This window comes from Amphiura filiformis, chromosome 1 (genome assembly GCF_039555335.1).
Source record: "Amphiura filiformis chromosome 1, Afil_fr2py, whole genome shotgun sequence".
In the NCBI taxonomy this organism is placed as follows: Eukaryota; Metazoa; Echinodermata; class Ophiuroidea; order Amphilepidida; family Amphiuridae; genus Amphiura; species Amphiura filiformis.
This window is the reverse complement of record NC_092628.1, coordinates 2,195,509-2,215,782: the sequence shown is the minus strand read 5'-3', so window position 1 is coordinate 2,215,782 and position 20,274 is coordinate 2,195,509. Positions and strand designations below refer to the sequence as shown.

Genomic DNA, 20,274 nt, shown 5'->3' with positions numbered 1-20,274 from the left:
CACCCCAACACATGGATCCTTCATCACCATCGTCTTGCCGTACTGTGCAATATATTGGAGAAATCCTACATTCTTTTATAGGAAATACATCAAATTTGGCACAGATGGAGAGCCTACAACACTGAATAATTCTTGATATGGGATTAAGTGAAACATTTCAATATGACTTCAGATATTTAGGTTATTACAGAGAATATAACTTCCTCAAGGATACTTCACAGCAAATTTTAATCTTCTCCGTTACGTAGCTGTGGGTTTGCCAATATACTGTGGACATTAATACATGCTGTGACACTAAAGAACGAACCTTCTCTATATGATCCATCTCTGCCGGCATTTCAAATGATGAAACTCACACACCTTTGGTTTGCTAATAATATATTGTGGACATAAATACATGCTGTGACACGAAGGACGAACCTACTTTTATGACAAATCTATCTCTGCTGGCATTTCAAATGTTGAAACTCACACACCACAATAGTTGTCTTCAAAACCACTGCCAAATAAAGAATAGTATAAAAGGTCACTCAAGCGTAACAAATCCTTTATTCCATACAAGGATTGCTTCGTAACATCATAAATAATCTATAGATATCGACTTTTTAGTAGAAGTAAGAACAGGATGCAACAAATATATACCTGCATAATATTTTCCAAATAACTGTGCTGAAATTTTACAGGTTTTCAAAATAGGTTGTTTTGTCATAACTTGGAATTCTCCATTTTTACGCAATATCCTGTAACTTCTATTAGAAATGTCCAATTTCTACAATCTAAAATTTCTAAGAAAGCTAAATATATGTTAATCTTAGAAATGGAAACAATACTACCAATAGTTTAATGCTCTTCATACCTAGAAAAATTAAACTTTCCCGGTATAAATCATTCTGGGACACCCTGTACATGTAAAAATTCAATTTAGCAATTATGGTGCAACGTATTTACAAGGATGTATTCCTCTCCCTTACCATGTAAGCAGTGGCGTACCCAGGGGTGCAGCTCCCCTGTGAAAAGTCCCCCCACCCCTCTTTCCCCTTGTGGGATGATGGCTTCCCCGATATGCAAGATTCTTTTTGTGTTTCTGACCAAATTAACCTCATATTTTGCCATTTTAATCTAAAAAGCCTGCCAATTCTTGGGCGCTTCTCGCGAATTTATTCCTCATTTGTACCATATTTCGCCAATTTAGCTTCAATATAGCAAAATTTTCACGCATTTGTACCTTAAATTGATGTTGTCGCCAAAAGATGCCCCCTTTTAATTTGTCCCTCACCCCTCTGAAAAAGTGCTGGCTACGCCACTGCATGCAAGCCCTGTCCCACTCAATTTTAGGCTAAAGATTGGAAGATGTAGACTTAACAGAATAGATGCAATCACTGTTAAAACAGAAGCTTAAAGGAGCATTTTGTGATCCTTATGTCCTACATGTAGCATCTTTTTATGACATTTTTGCTGAACCATGAAATGGTATCAGCCTATATTAGTGTATGTTACTAGCTTTCTTACTAGCGTACTAACTGACTAACCATGGACATATCTCAAATGCCACTAAGATATGACCCCACGAGTGGTGTCATGAAAGAGGAAAACATAAAGAAATATAATAAAAATATTTCCACACCCGGGGGTACCACTCATCATAAGTCCGGGGTCAATATTCATATGGGTCCTTTTCATATCTCAAAATGCCAAGAAGGTTTAACCCCCGAGTGGTGTCAAATGAAAGAGAAAAAGTGAAGAATAGAATAAAAATAATTTCCCTACGGGGGGTGACACTCCTCATAAGATCTGGGTCAATATTTATATTTTTTTTTGGGGGGGGGTCCTTTTCATATCTCAAAATTCCAAGAAGGTATGACCTCCCGAGTGGTGTCAAATGAAAGAGAATAAAGTAAAAAATATAATAAAAATCATTTCCCCACCAGGGGTGACATTCCTCATAAGACCTGGGTCAACATTCATGTTTCTATTTCTATTTTGGGTCCTTTTCAAAATCCGCCCAGTGTCAAATGAAAGAGAAAAAAGTAAGTAAAAATATAATCCAAATAATTTTCCCACCGGGGGTGTTACTCCTCATAAGACTCTGGTAAATATCTATATTTTGGGTCTCTATCTCGAAATGCCAAGAAGGTGTGACCCCCGGGTGAGTGGTGACAGTGGTATACCACAATATACTGCCGAAGCCACATGGTTCAGCTATGGTGCGGTAACCGCTCTTGTTCAGTAGATATCCACGAAAAATACTATTCGCCACTTGCACGGTTCCGCCATTATGCACTATATGCGGGAGAGCCTCGAACTGGCAGCATACATGAAAGGAAGAATTACGTAACCTTACACAGAATGTTATATGACTGGTTCAATTCCCATTCATGTATGCTGCCAGTTCGAGGCTCTCTCCCCGCACATAGTGCATAATGGCGGAACTGTGCAAGTGGCGAATACTCCCAACATTTTAGTTGATTCCGATTTTGCGTTGGCGAGTTATGCGGCATGATTATGTGTATTACACTGCTCCATAGGCCACTGTTGTAATTTCGTTCTGGTATACCAGAACGAAATTCAAATTTGACGATATTTTTGCTAAACGAGTTAATCTGCAAGAGGTTTTTGGTACATTAACAATGTAGCCAAAGGTTTCCAGTGGTATAAAAATCTCAACTTTTTTTGAGAAAAGTAGGGGGATGAGGCTTTGGATCGCGAAATGCCCTTTTAACATAATGTAAAGAGCAAGACAGAAAGTGTCACTAAAAGTAGCTCAAATTGACACTGTTCTGGAAAATTGCATAGGCCTATGTTTGGGCTATTCCTGAAAAAGTGCACCCCTTGATGAAGAAATCTGAATTTCCAGCCCTGTTTTGTGCATGAAAACCCCACAGAGGGCCGAGAGGGGTCAGGGGTGAGGGTTCTAAAAAAAAGGGTCTATAGATGATTTCTAAATATACGCAAACAGTTAAAATTAATGATGGTCTTTTTTTGTCAGCGTAAGGCAAAAATTATGAAAATCTGACTACAGAATAAGGCAGAAAACCTGGAATTTGAAAACCTTTGTTGCTTGAGATAGATCAAAACGTCCTAAACATTCTGTATAATTGCCCGGCCCCCGCACTCCGTGCATCCGCGGGTATTCATGCTTGTCAGTGAACTTTAAAAACACCCAGTGCCGCCGAGAGCCGTTACGGGCCCGGGGGTAAAATCAACGCACGGGCCCATTTGGTCTGAGCGATGATGGTGATGGTGTAGGGCTGCATAGGGGCGTAAATTTCTTTGTGACATGGGGAGGGAGGTTGGTATAAAATGCTTGAACATATGTTCAAAGCAGCGTGTTTATAGCTGCCAAAAATCAAATTTAAACATTGAAGGAGACAAATGCTCGCGAAGTGCGCACAAATTTGAAAGTGGCATATGAAGATTAAGTTTCCCTGAACAACTTCCGCGCGAAGTGCAGAAAATGTGCCAATTTCAATGCCAAGTTGAAGCTAAAACGATCAAGTATGAACCGTTGAATTGGACAAATGCGCGCGAAGCGCGCAAAAAATTGCAATTCGAAAATAAAGGCTTTTGCTCCCAGATTGAAGTAATTGGAAAAATCGCCCATTTTAAGTTGAATGATCAAATAATAATGAACATTGGAGGGCAAAATGCGCGCGAAGCGCGCGGAAATGTGCAAATTGTGTTGTGCCTTCTCCTGATTTCTCGAAGTCTTCATTATATCGAGGATGATCATTGTGGCAAAAGCAGACAGTAACATAACTCATGTGAAATATTTTTAGTGTGTCAAAGGCTAGCTTGTATTGTTAATGCACGTTTCTTTTACCATGTTTACTTGTTTTTACAGGCCCGCTACTTTTGTTTGGGCCGTTAAAGAGCAAAGCAATCAGACCCTGTAATGAACCAGTAAAGGCAAAGAAAACCTTAACCGAAAGAGACCGAAGTGGGCCCATAAAAAAGTAAAGAAAAGATACCATGGGCCCGTAAAGGAAGAAAAGGGACCTTAGTGAGCATGCATAAAAAAGCTTAATAAGCAAAGAAAAAAGGGACCTCATCAAGGAGGTCCCGTAAAAAAGGCAAAGAAGAGATACCTTAAGGCCTGATGGATACCCGGGATGGATAAGAAAAGATGCCTTAGTTGGCCCGTGTAACAAAGCAAGAAAAGAGATTTAAAGTTATCTCTATTTTTGTCGGGCCCCTAGGACCCCGGGCCCGGGGGTAACGCACCCCCTTAACCCCCCTTGTCGGCGGCACTGAAAACACTCCCTTTGCATCTCATTTCGCGAAGTTTTCAGGGGAAAACACCCCTTTTTTTACCACTGGCGCAGGCGTTTCTCAGAGATCACCAGTGGCGGCACCAGGAATGGGAGTGAGGGTGAAAATCAACAACTTTTGCTGAAAATTGCCGCAAAAAGTGGAGATCGCCAAAAAGTGTGGATTTTCTGTTTTCCTCTATCATTGTCTATAAGCCTTCTTATCCCATACCGGTATAAAATATTTTGTACTATAGGGGGTTGTTCCACGGTGACTTTCTCTATGATAGGCCTACTTTTTGCTATACCCATCACTCAGCCAATTTGCCCTATTTGAGCACTTTTAAGGGCACTTTAGTACCAAAATGCGCCCATTTGGGCGCAGAGTTGGTTTTCCCATCCATCATTAGGCCTATACCAAAATCGCGGATGAAATGTAGAGTCCGAAGTTTTTCACTCTTTTACATTTAGATAGTTTCGTATACATTACTTTGGTAATGTTTTATACATGTTCAGGGGCCAAAACAAATCTTTCACAACCTTTCATGATGTTTTCACCCTGGAACATGTATTAGCACATTAGTAATTAGTAATGTAGTAATGCACTACACATTATAAAACCCTAAGAAACTATGCGTAACGTTAGTGTATACATGTTGAGGGGCCAAGTGGACTTACGGTCTTCTTGCACTCAGGTCTTCACTTGTGCTTTCTGGGTCAAATGACTTAACAAAATTAGCCGGGAAAATTAGTCTTTTTCTCAAGGAGCTAAATTTTCGTGACGGTAGATGACGCAAACATCGGGACAGGAAATTTTAGACATATGGGTGAAATTATTTTTACTCCTGGCTATGAAAGATGCGTTACAATAACATTTTCTACAATAAATGTCATTCTCGGTGTTTTTTACGATGCTGAAGTTATCCACTGAAAGATATCAGCATCAAAAGTTATGATGACTCCAATCGGGACATGGGTTTTGGGGGTTGTGACATCCTGTCCCTGTATAAGCAATTTTCTCGAAAATAAGAACTTCTTTTAACATTTTGATGTTTTAAGATAGGTAGCTGCAGGTAATATGGGACAGCAGGTAATATGGGACACCTGTTTTCATTTTAACAAAAAGTAGCTTAGAGAAGGTAAACACTTTAAGTTGATTTGTTAAGTGTTTAGAGACATCAATTGTGCTTCTAGAAATGCAGTTTTGGAGTCTGTGTATCAAACTCTTGGAAATCATGCCAAAAAGAGTGAAATTGCCCAAAAAATTATGTCGTTTTTTTGGCCTGATATAAAATCAATGACGTCACATTTTATGATTGTGTATCCAAAACTCTGGTACTGAGGGGCATTTGTCATTTTGTATGATCTTTAGGTGATGGGTTAAGCTTATCAGCAGGTAAAATTCCACTGACAAGTGGCACTTTCCTTTTATAAATGATTATTTTCTCTGATTTTCAACTGAATGGGTGCAGGTAATTATATGGGACACATAGGAAATTGTGTGCATTGTCAATGCGAAAAGCAAAACTATTTAGAAAATTTAATTTTCTTGTAGAAATTTGCATTTAACATTCAAAATCATGTAACAAAAATGTTTTTAGAACAAAAGAGTGATTTTCTGAACTTTTGATTTTCACCATAGAGATAACACAGTGTCCCATATTACCTGCACATGCAGGTAATATGGGACACTTGACGATGACGTCATTTTGACGTCATAGCGTCCAAACAAACATAAAAACAAGGTAACATTGCCTGTTTTATTAATCTTATAGGACAGGTTGTTCATCATAACAATCTCTTGTGGGCATATCTTCTTTAGTTTTTATGCAAATAAGCTAAACGTCCTTAATGGTCCCATATTACCTGCAGGTACCCTATAAAAGCAACGTCAATACTATAAAACAACTGCAAAAAATAAAATCATGTTTCGTTTTTTTGTTATGATTCCTGCGGGCGGGATTGCAATTAGGCACCTTACCGAAGAATGACCCACCATTCTTGGGGGTGAGGGGGGATCACTGGGAGAAGGCTGACGGGTATTTTGACACCCCCTCCGACACCACGGTTCCAAAGCCTATGCAGGCTGGAAATGGTGGAATAAATATTAATCTTTAATAGGCGAAACGAACCGGCATCGAATGTAAACAGATCCGGGAAACAGATCAGAGCAGGAAATCATTTCCGTCAACATTGTCATCTGAGCTTGACGCTCAAATAATTTCACGACGTGTCGTCAATTGCTGAATCTTTTTCTTTGATACTTACCAAGTTACCCCTTTGTCACCATCATTGACACTTCACAAAACAAGGAAATAAACAATCCTGAAATTCGTATTTTAAACAAAATTTAAAATAAAATTGTCATTCGCAAAAGTTTTTAAGTCGTAAAAATTATAGGATTTACCATGCGCGATTTCCTCTCAAGCTTTTGAGTGCCTTTGATATGCCGACAACTTTTTAGTGTTGGGCAATATGCAAGCAATGGTAAATAAGTGGGTTACACCTGAAGGTTAGATAAAAAATCATCATTTATACGAGAAAATAATTTTGAAAGTTTTTACGAGTCGGGGTGGGCCAGGGGGGGGGGGTCAATCACACGAAATAATATTGTGAAGATATCATTGGAAAAGCGTAGTGAAAAGGTCCTGGTTGAACAAGACGCCCAAAAAACAGACAACAACAAAAATGTTTGACAACTTGTGAGAACATTGTTTCTGGGGCAAGCGAACTTGAGCCGGATATTTTTTAGGAGTGCCCCTTCAAAAACTTGGATCGGCCATTGGACAGTGCAAATGATTGTAAATTGCCTCAAGGGTCCAAGCTCACCCACAATTACGTCTATGATTTCATCCACCAAAATCCCCGCCAAAAAGCCACAAAACGATCCACTTTTATGATTAGATTGACCAAAAACCTGAGTTTTTAGCGGGGGGCCCGGCACTCAACACAAATGACCATCGGGTATGCTCCCGATTTTTGGATTTCGCAGCTCCGAAAGACAATAGAGCTCCGAAAGACCCTTGATTTTGATCATCAGCTCTGAAAGGTTTTTTTTCAGGCGATTTTCAAGCCAAGAAAGACCCATTTCGGCGGACTGTTCGCAACTCCAAAAGTCCCCATTTTACTTGTTTCCAAAAGACCCCCTTTTATTGGTACGCCGTCAACTCCTAAAGACCCACCACCTCAAAATTCCGGGGGAGCCGACACCAAAATGTTTCGATGTGCCCCCTGCCGGGCCCCCTGTGTAGGCAAAAATCACTGGCTTTCTGTATCAAACATGATCCATGATGAAATCATAAAAAAAAAAAAAGAATCAGGTTTTGCGTGGAAATTTAATCTCATGGATATCCGAGAAATCCGACATTCTGAATCAATTTCTTTCTTTTGCTACATGTAGGCTCTAGCATCGGCACCATTTTTTCTGCCTGCATTTTTTCTTTGTTCATTTGAGTCTTTTAAGACTCAAAATTTCTGTCTATTTTTTCCTTTCTACTTTTTCAATTCGCTTTTTATTTATTTTTCTCTAAATGTCGTCCCAATCTTTCAATCCCCTACCCTTTTAAGCTCTTATATTTTTGCTTTCTAACTCAATTGAATTTTAAGTCAACTTTCTTCGCATTTTGCAACTTTTCTCATTCTTTGGACAGTAATTTGTCTTTGCACGCACAGGGGTGAGGAGTGGCTATTTTTGTTGTTAAAATAATTATCTTAGCAACGTTACAGTATTCATGGAAGATTTTCAACACGGAGGGGCTGACCTATAACAAAACATTTTTGTGACTCCTGCCCAAAGGGAGTTTCTCTCCTTGGTGTCAGGAAATTTGCGAAAAATAGGTCAAAAACACCATCATATTTTTTTACTTCATAGGGAATTATTGGGTGTGGGGGCTCAGCCCCACACCCAAATTATTGAGGGGACTGACCCACAAGCCCCTGAATCCTATAAGCATATGGTATATATTTATGCGACATGATAGCACATCAGACACCTATCGAATTTTCTAATTCAAAGTCAAAATTTTCAAATGATGGACGGCTTTTTAAAGTTCTTTTGAAATTCAAAACTTAAAAGTTCCTCCCAGCTGCATAGCCTACACTTTAGGTTCGTCTAGGCCCCTAAATATGATTAGATGTAGGCCTACGGTATAACGAGGACAGAAATGATTATTATTATATATATTAATTTTGAATATGCCATACTAAAAATTCGTATTAAATCGCGAATTTCAGGGGGAAAATCAAAATTATTTGATATCAGAAGGTCATTCTTCGATGATCGTCTTCAGAATGTAATTCGATATGTCTGACTAAACTATGTGCTCTCATGTCCCACAAAAAATATTGTGTAACGTTGCTACAGCCATACAGCCTACATGCCTATGGAATGCTTTTTCTTATCTTAGTGCTCAGGTACCGGTACCGATACAAATACAGTAATGTATTGTTTATATCTCCCAACACTAAATCTTCACAACAAAGTTATCAACAAGATTGCACGGGTCACACACGGGTGAAACCCATCTCGAAACTGATTGATTTTGGTGAAATACAAAATCGACAAACTCAACAATTAACATTATTAGAATGTTTTGAAATCTCAGAATTGGTTGATATCAATAAGGGATCATGGCAGGAGCAATTTTGGAGAATTTGAGCACCAAAAAGTTGTCGGTGTTCGTCGCGGGTCTGTTCGTATTGCAGGTCGTATGTTTTCTACTCGGAGGACTTATCGGTGAGTATACAAATATTAACTGTCTATGAGTGTAATGGTCGAAATATAATCACGAGGTGAAAGATGGATTGTTCCATTCCACGAGCCGGAACGGCGAGTGGAATGGAACAATACATCTTTCACCGAGTGATTATATTTCGACCATTATACGAATTTAAGACGGTTAATATTTGTTTTATATCACTCATGCATAAATTCTATTACTAAAATACTATTTGAGATAGGAAATACATTTATTCATCAACATAACACCATGTTTTGCGGTGATATACTTCACATTTTGGGGTCCACCCCATAACTAAATCGGCGAGTCCAAGAGTCAGCGCACGGTTTGGCGCAGGCGCACTACAGCAAAGCACATGATGGTAAAGACTATCACACGGAGTGGGTGATGGTAAAAATGGCAAATGGTAATCAACCAATGAACTGTCTAGAATTTATGTATGAGTGATATAATGTCTGACATCGCAGCTTGCCTTTAATTGCATTAAATTAAAGCATGAAAGCTTATTACCTTATGGCATACTATTTGTATTGGTTTTGTGCTTTTAGTGGTATTAACCGCGATAGAAAATTAAACCAATTATACTCATAAATGCTCTTTCTTATCCCGCAAGTGAGTGTCATATTTTGTTGACTCATATGATATGAATGATCATGTCTATTCATGAATACATGGAAATAGCCAGGATATGTAAAATGTATCATCATTCATTTTAAGGCCCATTCAGTGATCCCAGCGTATAGTGTAAAGAAAATTTAAATTGTTTATAAATTGCTAGTTAAAGGAGGATTTCGTGATCCTAGCATCCTCTTTTAATGACCGTATCGCGTATTTTTCAGTAGATATCCACGAAAAAAAATCTTATTCCCAAAATTTCAGTTGATTCCGATTTTGCGTTTGCGAGTTATGTATGATTATTTGGATTTACTGCTCCATAGACAATGTGTTGTAATTTTGTTCTGGTATACCAGAACAAAATTAAAATTTCACGATATCTAAAGTTGCTAAACAAAATCTGCAAGAAATATTTTGTAAATAAACATGTTGCCAGAGGTTCCCAGTGATATAAATATCTCAACTTTTTTTGAGAAAAGTCGGGGGATGAGGCTGTGGATCACGAAATGCCCTTTTAAAAGTGAAAGGTAAGTCATTTAAATTGTCATTTGGTATTTCTGAAATGAAAAATTTAGCATTTTAAGGAGGTACTACACCCCTGGCCAATTTTGTGCCTATTTTTGCATTTTTCTCAAAAATTATAGTGCATCCGCATGCCATTGGTAGGCATGATCACAAAATTTTCAAGTAGGTTTTTTCACATGGAAATTATATTATTTAAAAAGGTGATCATTTAACTTAAAAAATGAGGGGTCAACCATGTCTGTAGCTCAAATATCAACAAAGTTTAATATGAGCAAATGTCTGTTTGTAAAATCTTTCATTTTTCTGCGGCCATCATTGACAATGCCTTACAATGACTTACTACAAAAGAGCCAGTAATGCATCATTTTTCACCACAACTATCACTGCATGATGACTTCTTTATCAAGGATAAAGGACCAGCACATTTTAGACTACGTCTCCAAGTTTCTGGTGTCCAAATTTCAAAATTTTGTATTTTCCTATGGGGATTACACAGTTAAGCCATTTACTGTGGTCGCAACTTTTTGAGCTTTTTGAGTTGAACGTCGCCCTCTATAATAAGCAATGTGGACATACCTAGTAGTACTAGTAGTATTGGTTACAGGCAAAATATACATATTATAGGGGCAAAGTCAGACTACAACTACTGCACTGAAAATTTAGCAACTGAAGGCAATTGATTTATTGATTAAATATTGGTTTTCCCTTATTTTTGACTGTAACTCCACAACTGTTGTCACAAGTGCTGAAATAAAATTTCCAGTGCAGTAGTTGTTGCCCTTGCCCTTATAATATACATATCTTACTTGTCACCAATGCGCTATAATTTTTGTGAAAAATGCAAAAATAGGCACACAATTGGACAGGGGTGTAGTACCTCCTTAACAAAAAAAACAGCAGTATTGACGATGTTGAAGCCCCATTCAGAAAAGAAATAATGTAAAATGCCTTCTATTTTGTCTGAAATACACAGCTTTTGGCTGAACCACTAGCAGGCTATCTATGACAATGACAAGGTGCCAAAATCTGAATTTTGATGATTTTTATGATCGTCCAGATCACTGAATGGGCCTTTAATCGCTCGCCTGCTCTAGCATCAGCGTTCGAAATAGGGCCGGTCAGCCGGCCATTGGCCTGTAACTTTTTGGCCTGGCCGGTAACTTTTCTGACTGGCATCTAGTTGCCGGCCCGTGGCCGGTAACTTTTTAAGGTCAAGCCCGGCTGGCCTGTAACTTTTTGAGGCATATTTCGAACACTGCCTAGCGTCATGATGATTGTGTTGCAATGTTGGGTGGATATGGTTTAAAATGTTTTATTTTGACTTCCAAGAATATTCCTAATTAAACATAAGATGTCAAGTGAAATTGTGATTTGTTCACATCATGTTTGATGAAAATGTGAACAAAAAAATATCGGATATTTTCCCAATATTTTATTCAGAACTTATTTTGACCTGACTGAAGCTAATAAAATTTCAATGTCCAATCATTGTTCAATTCATTCAAAGGTACAATCATTTGAAAAGTTAACTAAAAACTGTGCTGTCTCTTTGTTTCGCTTGTTGGAATCTTTTTACGCCTTGTATACATGTAGGCCAGTTTGTCACTTTAAAAACTGTACCTTCATCTATTCAATTGCTTGTAACTTTACTTTCTTGAGGTCACATTGGATTCAATGTGGTGTCATAATGTGCAGGATTAGATAGTGCATCTATCAAAAAAACAAATTCACCCTAATATTGTTCAGTTTTGAAATTATGATTATTTTTCCAAGTGTAATGATATTTTATTGGCGCAGTATATTACTTGGATAATTAGGTCCTTGAAACTTGGTTTCCTGTCACCTTCTTTTCAGCTCATAAAATTAATTTTAGTAACTTTTTCAAATTCATTATTGTAATTTTACACAGAAATGAATAGTAAATTTGTAAGGCCAAGTAAACAAATAACATGTATATCGTCTGGACTTTTTAAAAAAATCGGTGAGGGAGGTCCTTATTATAATTTATTTTTTATGCCTCCACCGCGAGGCATACTGTTTTTGCAATGTCTGTGCTTCCGTCCGGATGCTGTATCTCAGGCATGGATGGGCGGATTGACTTCAGATTTTCAGGATAGGTTGGTCATGGTCAAAAACTCTGGATACTTTTTTTTTGGGTGGGGTTCAAGGTTATATACTGAGGTCAAAGGTCATCTGAGGTCAAACAAGGTAAATTTGTAAATTTGGTCTCATATGAACAGTTCAAATCCTATTGCAACCAAACTTGAGTCATAGCTGCACTTTGTGAACCCTCATATATTGGTGGTGATTACATGTCATATACTTGTGAGGTCAAAGGTCATTTGAGGTCAACTTGTAAAATACCATTATTTTGAGACTTTTGGTTAAAATTTGGTCTCATATGAACAGTTTAAATCATAATGCAACCAATCTTGGGACATAGCTGCACTATGGAAACCCTCATCATTTATCGAGGGACCTTTTTATACGTTGTTGCATGTAGTCCTACAGGGGGGCCCATTTTCCTTAGGGGTGGTGCAATAATTATGTGTACCCCGGAGTGGGTGAATTATCAAAATAGTCTGACAAAAATCGCTTGCCCCCTTTGGCCGTGCCAAAAAACCTTTGCCCCCCCTTCCGACGTGCCAAAAACCTTTGCCCCCCCCTTTGACGTGCCAAAAAATCTTTGCCCCCCCCTTACACATGCAAGATTTTGGGGAACCCGAATTTAAAACCTTAAATTGTCTTAACATATAATGCGAGTGCAGCGAGAAGGAAATTTTGCATATTTGAACGTGTTCGTAACGTTTTCCTAAACCTTTTTAGGGCGTAATATAGAAACGGTGCCCAAAATATCTGTGCCAAAATTGCTTGCCCCCCTTTCGACCTGCCAAAAATCGCTTGACCCCCTTTCGACCTGCCAAAAATGCTTGCCCCCCTTTTGGCCTGCCAAAAATCTTTGCCCCCCCCTATAATTCACTGGGGTACACATAATTATTGCACCACCCCTTATTTACCTCTTTTCTCTGAGGCTAGGGGTCGCACGTTCCTCAAACTTGGTGGGTGGGTGCACCTTGACCACAGGCAGGCCAAGTTTGTATTGGTTAGTGGGTCAAGGTCACCTGAGGTCATCCAGAGGTCATCTGAGGTAAAATTATCAATTATACGTACATGAAACTTGGTACATGTAGGTACAGTCAACATTTAGAGCCAAATCTTTGAAAGGTCATTTTGGGGTCATCCAGGTCAAATTAGTAAAAACTGTCATATGGGCATGAAACTTGGTGGGTACAGAAAACATAAAGAGCAAAAATTTTGGAAGGTCATTTTGGGGTCATCCAAGGTCATCCAGGGTCATCTAAGATCAAATTAGTACAAACTGTCGTATGGGCAGGAAACTTGGTGGGCACAGTCAACATTATACGTCGAACAACTGAATACAAGCACAACGTATGGACCAATATATTTTTGTAAACATTTTAGGCCTATAACAAAATGTATATTTCGTACAAATTGTACAACTATAGTTTCTACCCTATGTCTATGACCTATAAAAGATATGTCTATGACTTACCTGTTATCAAAGTGTCCGCAAAAAACTGGTCATCGCAAGTATCTTTGATGCTGAAAACTAAGGATATTCACGCAGGGACAGGCCAAAAACCTTACCTCGATCGTAAAATCCAGCCGATGCATGTCATAAATAATTCATTATTCCATGGTGTAAATGTCAGTGATTGTGTCCATGTATTGTTATTGCACCTGCGATCTCGCGCGAGAGCAGTTGTCAAGCTGAATTTATACTCAATCGCTGGATCACCACGTGAATTCGCCTCTCGAAAACCTCTACGAGCACGCTGACTGGCTTAGCAATTATCAAAGTAGTTTTGTAAACCAATCAGGATAGACGTACTTTACTGGCGAGTCACATTCATTAATACCGTAAAAGGCCGTCGCTTTCATTGATTGGCTTACGATTTCAAAGAATGGCTTTTGCAATCACAATACGGGTTATATGACGCCCGTCGGAAATTTTGCATATGTCCACGATGATGTCATGCCCCAGGGCCACGAGGCTGGCTTTTCTGCGAAAGCGAGCGAGTGGTATAAAGTCAGTTTCACACCTGTGATTTAATGGAGCACATCCACAGCGCATTTGACAGATAAAACTGAAATTGGCAATTCTGAGCAACGGGCTTCCATGAAATGGACGATTATGTAAGTTATTCTACAGGATCGGTAATAATTAACAGCTGGTCTGCTGTATTTGAAGTGCATATATTGAAGTTGGTAAGTTTGTGACTTCGTATGTTATGTGCAATTGATATTATAGGAAGCTTAAATTGGCAGGCTGTCATACAATTTATCCGTCTCTGAGAAAGTCAGAACATGGACGTTCAGGGCAAGTCATACTGAAGTATGACTTGCCCACACAGGGTATAAGTCAACATATATAGAGACACATTTTTGGAAGGTCATTTTTAGGTCACCAGGGGTCATCCAGAGGTCATGTGAGGTCAAATTAGTAAAACCTCATGGGCATGAGTGCCACATCACTCCCTTTGGTGGAGGCATCATGGTCGACGCTGTGCGTCGAAAACCGCAACACCCGAGAACCGTGGTCCATCTAGTTTATCATTCATTTCTGTGTAAAATTGCAATTTCAGTGTTTGTCAACATAAAATCGGGGAGGCCCCCTAATTAGTAATATTTATGTTATTTCCCCAAAGCCCTACCCCTAGCTTGAAGAAAGTGTTTGTTTATAAATTATGATACCGGTAACCAAGAACACCTTGTCATTACAACAATTTTAGAACCAAGTAAAGAAGCAAATAGGAAAAATAACAAAAATATTTGAAAATCTCAATTGGTGAGGGCGGGGAGGATTATACATGTTTTTTTATTTTGGCCTAAGCCAGGTTTGAAACAAATTTAAAACAAATAACAAGTGCCTCCCACCAAATTTTGATAGGGCTTTGGAGAAATAACAATTTTCATATTACAGGCCCTCCCAGTTTTTATGATGACAAAGCCTTTGCAAAATAGTAAATTTATATAAATTGAATGGCTTCCCTCACCAAATTGTGAGAAAGTCCGAACATTAATTTATTTGGTCTTACATTTTCCCTTTAGCCCCTTTTACATGATGTGATCCCGAGAGGTTCTTGGTATACGAGGCAGATTTAGGGGACATTTTCAGTCATTTAGTTTATAGTCCAGTCAAAGTGGGTTTTGACTCACCATTAATTGCAACAGAATTTTTTTCACTGCTATGAATGTCAGAGATGTCCCCTGAACAGCATACAAAAAGTATACTAAAATATACTTGGTGGAAATGTAGTTTTTGGCGGGAAAAGGTCATACAGGGGTCAAATTTCAAAATTGCTCCAATCATTTTAAAAACTATACCAAATTATTCCGCTAGTAATAAGGATTCAGAAAAAAATATAGTTTGCCATATCTGTGATGTACGGTTCTTGAGTTATAACCGAAAAGGTCAAAGGTCAAATGTTGGGTTCCACAGAGGTCAAAAAACTAAAATTGTCTGATTTTAACCAAAATGGTCTCAAATTGTTCGGCTTGCAAACATAATTCATTTAAAGAATATTTGCACTGTTTGTTTAATTACCTGCGTAACATCGAAAACTAGGTCGGGGTCAATAAAGTTTAATGGTCAATGACCTCTTTTACCCTCCTACCTAGGTAACGAAACATCCAAGATATATGGCAAGCTATTCTTATTTTAGAGTGTTTTTAAAGGACGAACACATTGAGACCATTTTTAAGGAGATCGGAGCATTTTTTCAAAGTTGACCCACATGGAGCCCAAAATTTGACCTTCAACCTTTTTGCTTAACTTGAGAATGGTACATCACAGATATGACAAACTATACTTTTTCTGAATCCTTAAGACTAGAGGAATGCTTTGGTATAGTTTTTAAAAATATTAAAGCAATTTTGAAATTTGACCTCTGTATGACCTTTTCCCGCCAAAACCTACCTTTCCACCAAGTATATTTTAGTATATTTTTGGTATGATGTTCAGGGGACATCTCCAAAATGTATAAAAGTGAAAAAAAATCTGTTGCAATTAGTGGTGGGTGACACCACTAATTTGTTTAGATTGACTGGACTATTAGATTTGGGCTGTATTTTGATTTCAACATATCTCAAAAATATTTAAAAAAATAGAAGATTTCCAGAATTTATCAACATCATGGCTCTGTATACGCTGTATTACCGTACCATACCTTTTTTTTCAATTTTGCTTGACAAAACCAGTAAGTTTTTACTTACAAGTAAAAACTTGTTAAACTGGTTTTGTCAAGCAAAATTACTAATTGATTTGATGTTACAAACCTGATGAATCTATTTAACAGAAAATTCCAGAAAGTTGGTACTCCGCACTTGTATCGAAATATTAAAAAAATGTTTCTCGACTTCCCTCCTCACTTTCTGGGATCAGTCCATTGATATATTTTGTATTTTTCACTTTTCATAAAGTTTAAACAAAATAATTTTAGTTGTTTAAAATGTATACCAGGAAATGATAAACATCAGGCCTACAATGTAGGCAGTGTGGGGGAATCCATTTGAATTCTTGCAAGATTGTGAGAATCCTTGATTTGCGCAAATCTACCTCCGGCTCCCACTGCAAAATGATTGAAAAAAAAATGCCCTCATACAGTCTGATTCAGGTGGCGAGTGCCTGGCGAGTGGCATGGTGGTCGGAGAGAGCCGGCAAAACCACTCAGCTGTATGGCATTTTCTATACACTCGGTTAGTTTTGTGGGGTTCATTATCGAACCCCAACGGTTTTAGCTTGTATGAATATTATTTATTAACATAGGTCTACTTGTTTGTGATATTTTAAGCGTTTTAGAATTTCAATAAACCCATTCAATTACATGGTTGACAACGGAAATGTACTGAATTTAGAGAATTCATGGTACTCACCACCTGATCTGATTTTTAGTCATTCAAGATGGCGGCTTTGGCAAACGAAAGATCGGCACACAACCGATGTCTGTTTTCGCTGTTCAAATGCACGCTTTAATCAGTATTATTGTACAAATTATTAATGATTTAAGGTGGTACTACACCCACTGATAAATTTTGTGACTAATTTTGCATTTTTCTCAAAAAATAACTATAGGGCCTACACACTGGTAACAAAAGTTATGTATTATAGGGCAAGGAATCCAATTTACGGTACTTCACTGAAATTTCAGTGATTCAAGACAAGTGTTTCAAAAGAAATGAGGTACATTCTGTACCTCTTTTCTTATCATAAATAATGTAGGTACGCTTGTCTTGAGTCACTGAAATTCCAGTAAATTGGTCACAAAATTGATCAGGGGTGTAGTACTTCACCTTAAATCATTAATAATTTTTACAATAATACTGATTAAAGTGTGCATTTGACCTACCGACCCAAATAAATTTTGAGCTGAAAGGGCAAACAGACTGACCTTTTATTTTTTGGGCCTAATCATCGTAATCATGTAATAAATTAATATCAAATGAGATCCTATTTTTATCATTTTTTTATAGCATATATTGAAATTACGAGGTCCAAATCAGTGTATTTCCGAAGAGTTAAAAAAACTATTGAATTAGTCTCAACATGTACCACAGTCAAGACTAATTTTTCAACAGTTTTTTGATGATTTTTCCGGAAATATACCAATTTGGAATGCCTAATTTCGATATGTTTTTAATGAGAAAAATATGAGCTGTCACCTGATACCAAAATCTGCGTCAGATGGGGTAAAGTGGGGGATGAGGCTGTCAATCAGGTTACCCACCTTTAATATTGAAGGAGAAAATATTTTATTAAAAATGGAACTTCTGAATTATATTAAAGCCACGCCCTTGGGCAAAACCCATGGAAATAAGTGAAAATTTGCTCAGTGCCGAGGGCAGTGTTTGAAATAAGCACTTATCCTCTTGTTGTCTTGTCCAAAAATCACTGGGGACAACCATATTGAGCTATGTACTTATCCCCAGGACAGCCATATATTTTACCTCCAAAATCATGATTTATAAAATATAAAACTTGACATTAAATTTTGACTTTTGAAACAAAGTAAGGAAGCAAATAGGAAAAATAACAAATATATTTGAAAAGGGCGGGGACGATATACATGTTATTTATTTTGCTTGGCCTTACCCAATGATGGCAGTGCTTGAGATCCGCATGATCAGAACAAAAGACATTTGATTGTTTGCACTCCAAAATATGACACATTTTGGGGACAACCAAAATGTTTTGAGGACAAGCATAATTTATGCTTTAGTTATCCTCGGGACAACCTCCATATTTTCCTTATTTCGGACACTGGCCGAGGGGATCATGACAGGCCCTCTGACATAACAAGCTCCCCCAGTTCTTGCACTTGAAGGCCTCGTGCGCACTTTGCCCATGCTCGAAGGCCGCTTTGCAGTGCTCAGTGCATGCAACCCCGGCATGTGGCAGACTTGTTATTGAAATCTTGAGATATGGTTCTATGTACATGGGTACAATTTAATTAAGTCAATAGGTTCAAGGGTGAACGCTTAAAACCCATTGTAATATTTAACCACCAAATCAATTGTAATTGGCTCTTTTGTCAAGTAAAGTGTCAAAAATGTCACATTTTCTTGTTTTTTCAGTGCAAGGTAGAATCTGGTCCTGAATGCTGACTGGACCATCGTTTTTATGGTTTACTTTTTGGCTTCCATTTCCCCTGAGAAATGATTGATTTGGTCATCAAAGTTCAAAATGCCTTTAAATGGTGAAACTTGCTCTCAGTTCAACCTTTGAGTTGATTTTAAATATTTCCAGGCATGCACACTCTTCCTGTGGAAGATTTAGAAGGAGTATGTGTTTCAAATAGAATAGAATTGATGTGTAAGGTTGTATCAGTACCATTTGAAATGAACTCACTCCTGTTCTGGAAGATAATGGTTTCTTGACAATTCCATTTGAAAAACATACTCTCTCTGTGGAAGACCAAAATTATAAATCTTCATGGCAGTTTCAAATGGAACTGCCCAATGGCAAGCAAGCCGTTCATGTCTCCAGACATGAAAGGCCAGAGGCATCAGCTAGTTGCAAGCCCTGTCCATTTGTGATTGCTCACACTCCCGGGCTCACGCTCTTTCAAAAATCAGTTGATTTTTAAAATTAAAAAAGTTGATTCTGTCACTTTGGCCAGTACATTTGTATATAAATCTATGATATACTGTACTGGGGTACTCTAAGTGACATTCTTTGAATAATCAGTGATCAATTGAAATCTGATATAATTTCTTTTACTAAATATGTTCAAAATAAACATTTTAAAATCCCTTAATGGCTGAAAGGTCTATTGATATTTCAATGTGAAGTTGTGTTTGCACATCTCGCTGTGAGCCAAAAAGGTCTCGGTGTGCCAATAACAGAGTTCAATAACCCTCTATTACAACACTAGCTTAAAATTTAACCTCAAGTTGTGGAGTATGAGTTATTGTACCCAAATATTCAAAGGTCATTCTGTGAATGTACTTGTGTATTAGGGTTAAAGAACTGTGCCTGGGGATGTTTTAGATTAAGTTTGTATTAAAATGGTAGAAAGTTGCAGCCTGTGCCACTCTATGTGGTCTTGTGCTGAATGCCAACTCCAATTATCCTTCCAAACTGAAAATTATTCTCATTTCCTCTGTCAAACTACATGTAAGGCTGAAGTATAAAATGAATGTTTTGGATCTCGTCCTCTCCCATCTTAAATTTAGCCAATTAAATTTTTTTTATAGATTTAAAAAAAAATGTAACACTTTGGAATGCTTTAATATCTTTATGAATAAATATGTTTATTAGAAAACAAGGATCGTTTCCAAGTCTTTTTGTGGTATAGGCCTATATGGTTTATCCCTCAGAATCTCACAACCACATAAAGGGGCCTCCTCCTTTCTTCGAGCACTGTTGGCAATGACATTAAACTGTGGAGTTGAGGATGTGCCCCCACCCCTGTGTAAGGTCAAGATCAGTACACATTTGTATCTATGTCAGGGACTTGTGACTCTGGGTATTGTCATATTGCGGAGCTGACAGTGTCACAAAGAGCTACATCACTATCTCTTTCTTGTCAGAAGCAAGCCGACAATAGCCTCGTTCCCGAGCTGTC

General features: G+C 37.9%; 1 protein-coding gene across 1 annotated transcript in view; it reads left to right on the top strand.

Annotated features, from left to right (window-relative positions):
• Positions 1 to 8,739: 8,739 nt before the first annotated feature.
• The window catches only part of LOC140169461 (protein wntless homolog), an 83,245-nt gene continuing 71,710 nt past the window's right edge, over positions 8,740 to 20,274 (top strand). The window contains exon 1 of the mRNA XM_072192724.1: positions 8,740 to 8,982. Coding sequence (XP_072048825.1) covers positions 8,877 to 8,982 — 106 coding nt within the window. The 5' untranslated portion in view covers positions 8,740 to 8,876. The remainder of the gene's footprint in view (positions 8,983 to 20,274) is intronic.